At 40.6% G+C, this 10,849-nt stretch overlaps 1 protein-coding gene across 4 annotated transcripts; it reads right to left on the reverse strand.

Annotated features, from left to right (window-relative positions):
- Positions 1–3,241: 3,241 nt before the first annotated feature.
- On the reverse strand, positions 3,242–10,645 carry LOC116264960 (uncharacterized). 4 transcript variants are annotated; one of them, XM_031645442.2, is made up of 9 exons: positions 10,409–10,645; positions 6,393–9,964; positions 6,222–6,302; positions 4,814–4,966; positions 4,517–4,680; positions 4,297–4,429; positions 4,016–4,138; positions 3,833–3,920; positions 3,242–3,728 (listed from the first exon to the last, which is right to left on the reverse strand). In XM_031645442.2, the coding sequence occupies exons 2-9, from the start codon at positions 9,795–9,797 to the stop codon at positions 3,544–3,546; spliced, it is 4,332 nt and encodes a 1,443-aa protein (XP_031501302.1). In that variant the 5' UTR covers positions 9,798–9,964; positions 10,409–10,645; the 3' UTR covers positions 3,242–3,543. The 4 variants fall into 4 exon arrangements, with proteins under 4 accessions (XP_031501302.1, XP_031501301.1, XP_031501300.1 ...); XM_031645441.2 differs by having other exon boundaries at positions 6,393–10,012; XM_031645440.2 differs by having other exon boundaries at positions 6,393–10,017.
- Positions 10,646–10,849: the final 204 nt, after the last annotated feature.

Below are 10,849 nucleotides of genomic sequence, written 5' to 3' on the forward strand. Positions count from 1 at the left end.
CCCGCTTGAAAGTCTGAGCTCTCAGGTTACGCGTTAAACAAGGTGTCGTTTGACGCATATTTAGGCAGGCGGGTGAGTGAAATTCCACCGCCCGTACATTTTTTTCCAAAAAAACGGAAATCACTCGGTACGTTTCGTTTTAATATAAAAGGCCACGAGCCTTCTCCCGCGTTTTTTTTTTTTTTGCCTGCTCTTGCTTCCTCCGCGGCAATTCCTCCATTCACTCGCTGGTGTTCGCAGCGTGATTTGTCCTTCACCCCCACAAGGGGAGTTTCCGCCATTCTCTGTCGTGTGATTCCGGCGTTCTCTCTTTGTTTGCCCTATGGGTTTGTCCAAATCCCCATCGTGCTCTTCAGTTTTCCGGCAATCGTCCACCGGATTGGAGGTAAGCTAATCAAACACCTTTATTTTTCTACAACAGATTGGGTTTCCACCGTCCTCCATTTTTCCTATTTTTTGTTGTTTTTTGAGTGCTGCTTTAGGGTGATATTGCCCTTAGTCATGCACTTTTGTTCTTCTTGGGTATTTTTGTCTTGTAGCCAACATTGTGTGATTCTATTGTGTGGGAGGAATCTTCGTTTTTTGTCGTCCAATATATTTGTATTGCTAACCGAATTCTTCGGTATGCTGTTTGGGTAAGTTTGGGTGACTTCATAAACAAATTTGGTTGCCAAACCCGTAAAAGAAAATAACAAGTTATGTATCAGAAATCATAAGCACGACTTTTGTCTTTTGCTTGGATTGTAGGTGTACTTGTTAAGAAAAATACAAAGGCTCCTTGTTGAGACTATATATCCTTTGAAATTTTCTTTGTTTTTTTTTTCTTCAATTTGTTGTCTGCTTGTGGAAGCGTCTTATTCCAATCATAGGAGATGAACTTCATGAAGCAACACAAAGTTGAGCTAGGGAGAAATATATACTAGTTCATAAACTGGTTTTATTTCTGTGTGCCTCCATCTGTTTCTGTTTAATTTAGGACTCACTTTTCCTGTCAGTGAGGGAACCACATAGATGCACACAATTGAAGGAAAAAATAAATGCTGGCTACGGAGTGAACATGTGAGCTTCAATTTTTTAGATATTGAGTTTTTCCAGGTGCAAACAATTATCCACTAACATGAACATGCTTCTGTAATTAATACTGAATTCTCTGCAATCTTCCCTTAGTGGTTCCTGCCAAAAGCAGAGATCGGGAATCAACCATCATATGTCAACATGGTTTCCTAGTACAGTAATGTTCAAAAGCCATTATTAAGAAGTATCTACTTTCAATAGATATGCATTCTTCTTGTGGTCTAGCTAATAAGGTTGGTAAAGTAGAGTTAAGGGAGACAAAGGTCAGCAGTTGCAGAATTTTCTATACTCAGATGGGGTCATTCTCAAAGTGCTGGTGCATGGTACTTATCTAACAATCTATGCCACTAACACAGGATGGAATTAGATGTTTTAAAGCTGTGCTAGAAGATCGAAGAAGATGGCTATGAGAGAAAAGGCAGCTTACTTAAAACCAAAATATAGTACCATCCGAAGAGAGAAGTTGGTTTTATATGTCGTCCCCGTGTGTGAAATTTCATGCATCATTTTAATGATAACAAAAAATGCTCATGATTAATACAAGAAAAAACTTTAAGCCGGTTTTGTACGCCGTCCCCATGTATGAAATTTCATGCGCTATTTTAATGATGACAAAAAAGAAACAACGAGCCTTACTATTTTTCTTGAGAAGTACACCTATAATCAAAGCAAAAGACAAAATAGTGTCTATGATTTCTGATTACATATACACGTTGACTTGTTATGTTCTGCCATTTTGCCTATTCGGTGGAATCTCAGGAGGCATAAATTGATTTCTCAATTCCAAGGGGAGGAGAAAAAAGAATATTGCATCAAAGGGTGCAGTATTCTCTTCTACAGTAATGCAATCTGCTGCAATGGTAGGGAAGGCGTTAAATTGATTGTCTAAATGCAAAAGAGAGGACAAAACCGATTTTTTAGACAACAATTTTGTTTTCCAAGTGGCCGAAATTTACCAGAAATTTACCAAACCGTAAACTAAAGCATCCGATTAGCATTACAAGAATATTGAAAGACAAAAAGACGAAGGTTCCTCTAGCACAAAAGCGTTTGGGCTTCATCTATCATGCGATGTTCGCTACTAAAACAAAAATACCCAAGAAAAAAAAAAAAAGAACAGCGCAGGACAAAGACAATATCAAACGATTCAAACCTAAAACAACACTTCAAAAAAACCAAAAAATCTAAAAAATGGAGGATGGTTAAAACCCAATTCGTTGTAGAAAAAAGGAAAGGCGTTTGATTTGCTTACCTCCAGTCCGGTGGACGATAGGCGGAAAAATGAAGGAAGCGCAACGGGAACTTCGGACGAACCTGTCCGGGTGGACCACCGGAATCACACAACACCGACAGAGGACGGTGGAAACCCCCTTTGTAGAGGCGAACACCAGAGAGAGCATGGAGACACTATCGTGAAGGAAACAAAGGCAGAGAGAAAAAAACACGGGGAAGGCTCGCGGATTTTTATATTAAAACAGAATGTATACTGGTGATCGAAAAACACCGGTATAAATTGTTCTGTACGCTGGAAGTGATTATTTATAGCGGTGGATAGAAACAGCCTCATCATTGTAGAACTATGTCGACTTGTCCTGTTTATATCGACGATCCCATTTGCGGGTCTACAATTTCGTGCTCGTTGACCACCTATACCAGTCTATGTTTTCACCGGTATAGATGTTCCCAACCTATGCCAAAATGTGTTGGTAGTCTAAAACCGGTAAACATCTTCCACCTAGTGCTGCTGGGAATGATATGGTTTATGGAGGCCAGAAAGTGGTTGTATCAAGCATGGTTACTCGGGTTCTTTGTGAAGTTGCTTCATTTATAAAAGGTGCCATTCTTTGCTTGGAGGCATTGCCCTCCATATTCTTACTACTCTTATGAACATCCACTTGTTGTTCTTTGTCTTTTTTAGCCTGCTTAACTCTGTGTTAAGAGGCTCGAAATATTATTAGTAATCACTCTCTCTCCTTCTCTCTTAAATAACATTATTGCCTACCCAAGCATCAGCTAAACAGGGCTTTCGATGTGAGAAGAAAACGGACGTCAAGCGAACCATGTCAGGCTTCAATTCCATGAAATTTGCAACCGGTAATACCTATTACAGATCACATCCATCAAATCCATAATACGCGAGTAGGGCATGCAATGCAGATAATGGAGTGAAAACTTTTATCTCATTGGGTGGATCTCTCCAATAACAGGGAGAATCTTGTCATCACAAAACTTACAACAGAGCACAGACACGTGAGCAGAGTTCCACATTTTCCGGGCAACGAGACCTTGGCTACAACACCATCACTAATCAATATTTACGTGGAAGTTGACTAAACAGGAACAAGCACACCACATGTCAACTTAGAAAACGGAAAAGGTGGACGAAGGTAGGCTGACACGAGAATACGGCATTTTCTGAGGGCATCAGCTTCACAGGAGATAACAGATGGAGGACAGCAACAAATCGTTTTATTGTTTAGACTTATCGCCTGAAGTTCCCAGCTTTTCAGACATCATTCGCAGGCGTTTAACAATCTCCGGGAAGGAAGGCCGAGAAGCAGGATCGGTAGACCAGCACTGTTCCATGAGTGCCCTCCATTCAGGTTCACACCCGTCTGGAACTGGTGGCCTTAGAGTATTGTTTACAATCCCACCTGCAATTGGTTGCATATTAAAGCATTTACCACCATTGACAAGAAAGGGATCCAAAACATGAGAAAGCTCTTTTAGACCATGAATTGCTTATCAAGAGACATACCAATAATTGCACCACCTGGGATATCAGCATAAGGCTCCTCGCCTGTTAGAATTTCCCACAAGACAATGCCAAAGGAGAACACATCTACCTGCCAACAGTAAGGGTAGTGACTAAACTGACGGTCATGTTTTATGTTGCTTTCAGGAAGTGCGAGATGATAGAAAGGGAAAAGGAATCTAGTACCTTGTCAGAGACCTTAGTGCAATTTCCATTTAGTAATTCTGGAGCCATCCATGGAAGGGTTCCATTCATACACCCAGAAACCATTGTATTTTCTTTTATTTTGGACATACCAAAGTCGGTAACCTAGTTAGAGACATCGTCAGCATCCAATAGTGCTATTAGCTAAATGTCTGAAGGGTGACCAGTTAAATAAAGAACAAGGTTCCACAGAAGGATCAGATCAGGGTTAGTCAGAGAATTAAACTAAAAAAAACAACTCAAATGGAGCCAGAAAATGTTACCTTGCAAATTCTCAGGTTGACCAGAACATTATCAGACTTGAGATCAAAATGGATAACATTTTTTGAATGCAAATACTCCATACCAAATGCTGTCTCCATGGCAAATTTGAGTTTTTTCTGTTGGTCGAGGGACCTACAACAACAAAATCCAAGTAAGACACCATGAGCACACAGCTGACTAGATAATGAAACGAATGATAAGGTTTACAATCAGATTCACCTGCCTTTCTGCTGCAAAACATCCTTAAGAGAGCCATGCGCCATGTACTCCGTTACTGTGGCAAATGTTCCTCCAGGCCCATCTTTTACAATTCCATAGAATGTCACAACATTCGGATGTTGGAGTTTTGAAAGAATGGTTGCTTCCTTCCAGAAGTCCCTGATCTGAATATGTTTGACCCTCCCCTCAGTTGCAATTAATTAGATTACCGATAAAAGAGCATAATAAGAAAAGTGGGAAAGAGAGTGTTGTAAGGAGCTGGTGGTGGCAGGGAAAAAAAAAAAAGAGAAAACTGACCAGGCGTGCTTGATCAGATGAACTCCCAAAGAAAGAGCTTCTCTTGATTCGCTTAATGGCAACATCTGAACCTTTCCATTTGCCATGATAGACAGTGCCAAATGTGCCAGATCCTAGTTCTCTCAGCTCCTCAAGGTCAGCACGCTTTATAATCTGTTCCTTGAGATTAAGTTTTTGAATTGTGAGTTGAAGAGAAATAGTATTTAATTTTAAACGTTTTGATCTGACTACACTGGTAACTGGAATTGAAATAAATTCCATTTATAAGCATTTGATCATACCTAGGCAATCATCACCCATATAAAGAAAATTTTTAGCAACCCAGGCAAAAAGGAGAAACATACCAACATAAGAAAGCTTTCGAGAAGATACAAATCTTGTTGTTAGTTCAGTTATATGGAAACTAATCAAAATTACATAGTCAAAATCCTAGCTAATCTAAACAGATCAGACTCTAGGAGAAATCCTTCCAGAAGCCACATCTTCTTGGCAATGCTTATATGCAACCCTTATGATTCTTGACTAAAGAACACCTACAATTATACAAATTACAAATACGATGTAATCTAAACTAAAACATGAGACAATATGCAATATGCATGGAGGGCAAACATTCTAGAGGTCGAATTTATCAATTGCTTATGACATTAAAGAGCATGAAATTCAACTCCTATACCTTAGCCTCTACAAAACCCTAATTAGTGCAAGATTTACTGAATATTCCGTAACCTATGAATTTTGTTTCTGGATTGAGCAGTTAACCTGCTATTTTATGCATTCAAAAGCCATATCAGAGTGTTAGCCTCCACAAACTTGGGAACCCTTACAAGGCAACCCCAATCAGAGACTCACACACTAAGCCTAAATCTCAGATTAGGTTTCTCCCTCACAGAGGGCCACACACTGAAAAACCTATTGTAAAACCCACTCAGATCCTTCAATCCTTATTTATAAGCCTGCTGGATCAGTTCCATTGGGGATCTGATCCAATCCCATACCCATGCCTAACAGGGAGTTTCATGCAGATAAAAAATAGTTAAGTTTAATTTGATTCAGGATTTAGTGGATTAAACTATGAGGAGATTTGCAGGAGTAGTTATTGCATAGTTTACTTATACACCAAGCTGTTTTTCTACATAAACAGTTGATTGCAAGTTTTCCTTTTTGTTTGAAGGATAAACTCGAATAAATTGCCCTAATGTAAGTTAACTATTTTTGCATCTATAAGCATCACAAGATAAGCAAGTGAAAACCCTTAAATTTCTGTAAGCCATCTTCATAACACAAGCTGCTTCACGAGGCCTTGATGAACAAAAAGCTGCTCATGCAAATAGACTCCAAGTCAGCCAGAAGCCAAATACAAAGATCAGAGAAGGCGTAAATTAAGTGAAAGTGGAACCCATCTCGCCTGCAACTCGTGTATGCCAAGCTCCTCTAGAGAAAGGTCAATTCTAAGCTCACCATCATTCTCCTTTTCTGCTTCACCATCCTGAAACCAAAGAAAGACTTGATGAATCTACTAGAGTAAAGAGTAAAAGTATCTGCCAGAGGACTAAAATTATGATACTAAATGAAGTACCTTCGGTTCAAGACCAGATGGTGCCTCACCACCAGCAATGTAGGAACAGTGAGCAGCATCTTCAGCACTTGCGCATTTAGTATCCATATCCACCACATCTGTAATGACATTTGGAGAAGGATGGACCCCCATGAACAAAGTGGAGGCCTCATTTCCAATAGCAGCAGGTGAATCTTCAGGGATTGTCTTATCATGGCCTTGGATATGGAGGTGCAATGGCATGCCATCAGCCTGAAATGGCATACAATTGCAAGTCCTGGTTTCAATTTCACAACCCCTCACAGAATCAGAAGAAATCACAGTATCCTGGTCAAAAAGTGGTATATCTTTCCAGTTGAACTCCTCTTGTGCCAGTCTCCAGAAAGACCAGTTCTCTGATTCTTGGTTATTCACTGCCAAGCTTACACCAACCTCACTGTTATGCATCATACCAGTTCCTGACAGTTCTTCCTTAGAATCTTTGAAGAATAGAGGAGAAATGCCTGGAGAAAGTGCGGCTTTAACATTTACGATGTCGTCTTCAGCAGATCCCACTCCCCATGGCTGATGCATCTGAGAACTAAATTCAGCATATTCCTCTTCCATTACTAATGCATGGAAATGTCTATTTACTGTTTCTTTTTCCCTTTTCAGGCCAGACAGCATCTTACACAAGCTGGAAGTAAATTCTAATTGGGATGCATTGTCACTTCCAGATTTGGTTTCTATAAGATGAGATGTCTGAGCCTTTTGATTGATAAATGGTTGCTCTTTAAGCTGAAGAGAGTCTGATGTTTCTGGTCTATATGGAGGGGGAAGTAGACCTTTTTTCTCTTTTACATGTGGAGGCCCGTTCTTTGTCACATGCCGTCGAGCTTTGCCTTCCTTGGAACTATTACCCTCAAGCCTTCCTTCTTTAGCTTCATTGGAGATCTTATGATCGAGTTTCTCAGTGTTGTGTTCCTTAGAAACATTATAGGCATTGTTGGGCACCGTTTCTGATAAATGTGCAGCAGCATTTTGGTGAACTTGCTCCTTTTTCACAAAATGATGTTCGCTGCTCACTGTAGTTACCAGGTGTTCTAGTGAGGATTTCTCAACATAGAACGCTACTTCATTTTTTGCATCTCCTCCCTCCTTAGTGTGCTCATGTGCTGCTTCAGCAAAGGATTTTTCAGACTCCACACTAGATTCTCCAAGGTCATATAAGTGGTTACCAACCATGGGTTCCTTCCAAACTGGGACCTCAGGAAATTGAGACAAACTGGGAGCCTCCAACATCTCATGCTTTGCCTTTTGGGTGAGTGACCCAGGAAAAGTTTTAAGTTGTTGAGAGTGCATCATTATGCCCTCAAGTACAAGGTCCATTCCTGAAGAAGGCCGCAATGCACCAAAAATTTCTCTATGCACCGTACCAGTTGTGGGTTCCATAATAGGCTCCCACTGCTGCACATGCATCAAGTTAGAAGAACAAGCAGAATCCTCAAATTTTGAAAATCTGGCCAGTGAATCCATGTGTGCTTGCATAATCCTCCCAGACTGAAAGATGTGCGTCGGGAGCATCGTCGGTTCAAAATAGCTATACCTTGTCTCAATTTTTTCTTGTTGAGTAATAACCCTTCCATATGAATCACCATAATCATCATCAAGGTGATTACCCTCAGCTTCATGGGCTTGACCGGCATAGACAGAATGAGGTGGTCGAGGATCAGGCCTATAGGCCTTTGGGTGTTCTGAGGATAAGGACTTGGTGCCTCCATTCAGAGTAGAAGCAACTGTGACTTCATCAGCTTTGTGATAAATTGAAAGTGGAAATCCTCCCAAGTGCTTAGTTAAGTGAAGATCATTGTTCCCAGTGTTATGGCCTGTGAGTGCCACACCATCATGTTGTTGATTCATATGATGAACCCTGTTTTCTGAGTCCCAACCACTAGTATTATAATCTCCCTGAGCTGCAACTGGTCTACCATCAAGTTTGATATCTTCCTCTCCAAAGTGTGCTTCCTTAAATTGACAGGATGGGGCAGGAAAATCAGAAACATGAGGAGAGAGTAGCATCTGAGATGGACCAACTTGTAGGGGTTCTTTTAAATGTGGACAGTAAGAACGTTGACTTAGCTTGTTCACTTGTTCAGCTGGTGTTACCTTTCTACTGTCCATATGGTGGCCGGTCACAAGAGGATCCATAAATGAGAGTAAATGAGGCTCGTGAAATACAAAATGAGGTGCATTTTCAAAATAAAATTGTCTATTTGAATCCTGTCGATTCAATATACCATACTGAATCCCTTTGGAAGAAATTGCAGCATCTGCAGCAGTATTTGGTGGTGCAGTATGAAAGAGTTCGTTTGATGCAGGCAGAAGCATGTCAGATGCTGAAGTAGAAGAAACAATATGTGATTCAACTCTCTCACCTGCACTATTGACAGTGACTGTGTCATTCAAATAAGTTCTTGTTGTGGAAGCTAAACCTTGTGTGCCATACCCAGGTTCAGCTAAACCGTTAATAGCTGCAACATAATGGTTACAGTGACTACTATAATACCTGGGGTGACCGTTGATGAGACTAACATACTCTAGGTCACTCAGGGAAAAGAGAAAAACCCTTGGCATGTGAGAGCTTTCAACCTCTCCTGCACTACTACTCCATTCCTCCATCATGTTCTGAAGATCGTCGTCAGAACTGACAGAAATGAGTTCATCGAAATCCCCTTCAGGCAACAGATACTTGATCAGACAGACTTGATTATAAACTGCCAACATTTCCTTCATGAATTCCTGAAAGGAAATATTTCTTTTAATCCTTACAATTCGAGTATCACCTCCAGCATATCTAAGTTTTCCATCACAAGGCCTTGGCAACATTTTACCACCATAGCTGCACCTAAGCTTGATCTTCCCCGACAATGAATTCTCGGAAGCAGAATCAGAAGCACTGGCATCAGAACCATATTCAGCAAGAACAGAATAACCATCTGTAAGAGGAAAGCGATGAACCTGACCTCTACTGCTGCCTTCACCGGACAAATTTCTCAATGCATTTTCTGCTGACTCTTTGTTCACTTTGTTTGCAAATCTAGGATATCCCTGATTCCCTGATACTCTAGAATGCAGCATAGTTTCTCCTGCAACTGTCAAAGGCTCGGATGCACCTTTGAATCCCATGAAGGGAACACCAAGCACAGCCTTGTCAACCAAATCAGAAGACAGATTGCTGCTACCAATTGCATCGGCTATAATATGGCAGCTTGATGCAGATGGTTCATAGGATCTTGGAAATGCTCCGCGCTCTTGTAGGAACCCCAAAACAAATTCTTCTCCCGTCTGAATGGAGACATTTGCTGGCCTTTCTGTGCCCGTAAAAGTGCGATCAAGCTGTCTCAGGTTTGAGCTGACAGAGAGAGGAGGCACCATTTTCCAATCCATGCTTCGGTACCAGAGTTGTGCGGAGGTATTCAACTACTTTTTCACATCATGAAAACTTCTTCATTTACATACCCATGAAAGGAATTAGCTCCAAAAATCAACCTTATCATATCCCTCATGGGCAGCATCCCAGTTACCAAGCAACCAAATCCCCAGTTCTCCAATTGCTACGGGAGGACAATATGATTACGTATTGAATTATCGATTTATGGAAGCTTCCCTAACCAAAACCACCATTAAACAAACGAAGTAGGAAAAGCAAGGGAAAAGGAAAACAAATTCAGAGATTCAAAGTCATGAAAATAGTAATGCTGAGTGGATTTGCAACAAGTAGGTGCCACTTCCACCTAAATAATAATTTCTTGGGATATCTAGAATATATGAGAGCACCATTCAGGAAAGAAAAAGGAGAATAAATTAGAAAAGATTCATGGTGGTGAAACGATAGCAACAATAGACAGCCAGAGATGCTAAAAAACAAGAGACAAGAATAGAAATACCAACAACGGGAAACTCAAAGAACTGACAAAAAAGCAGAAAAGGAGTGTGAAATCTATTGAAAAATATTAACAACAAGGATTTCTCTATCCGATGGAATGCCGGAAGCTCACCACAGCGCCAGCGAGAACTCTGCTTATGAATAGTGACTTGGAGGTGCAGTTGGAGTTGAAGAAAGAAGAAATTCAGAAACTACCGACTGAAAGGAGCTGGAATCAGTTGATTACGTGTGCCCAGTGTGGAAGCCGAACCCAACTAAAATCTGCCGATTTTAAATCAAAACAAATGAGAAACCAAGCACAGTACACTGATATTTCGTCGGCATTTCTCCCCTTCGTGTTTGAATTCCTCGCCGGCTTAAAACATGGATCATTAACATATAGGCTCCAAAAGAGATAAGAAATCTAAATGGCGGCTAAACTTTTCATGTTTCATCCGGATGGTTAACTTTTTTAAGGAAATGTCAAGACTACTGTTTTCAGTAATTCGGTATTTATCTGTTTTTGCGGCTAGGCCAAAACTGACCTAAGAGCAAGTTATCCTAAAGTTAATTC

The sequence above is a fragment of the Nymphaea colorata genome, chromosome 11, assembly GCF_008831285.2.
Source record: "Nymphaea colorata isolate Beijing-Zhang1983 chromosome 11, ASM883128v2, whole genome shotgun sequence".
Taxonomy (NCBI): domain Eukaryota; kingdom Viridiplantae; phylum Streptophyta; class Magnoliopsida; order Nymphaeales; family Nymphaeaceae; genus Nymphaea; species Nymphaea colorata.

What these genes read in the sequence shown, in the direction of transcription:
- LOC116264960 (XM_031645442.2), bottom strand. Translation starts at nt 9,797, where the DNA reads ATGGATTGGAAAATGGTGCCTCCTCTCTCTGTCAGCTCAAACCTGAGA. An exon ending in CATCTGATCAAGCACGCCTG is followed by an intron (nt 4,681 to 4,813) that starts GTCAGTTTTCTC and finishes AAACATATTCAG; the next exon opens with ATCAGGGACTTCTGGAAGGA. An exon ending in CCCAGGTGGTGCAATTATTG is followed by an intron (nt 3,729 to 3,832) that starts GTATGTCTCTTG and finishes AACCAATTGCAG; the next exon opens with GTGGGATTGTAAACAATACT.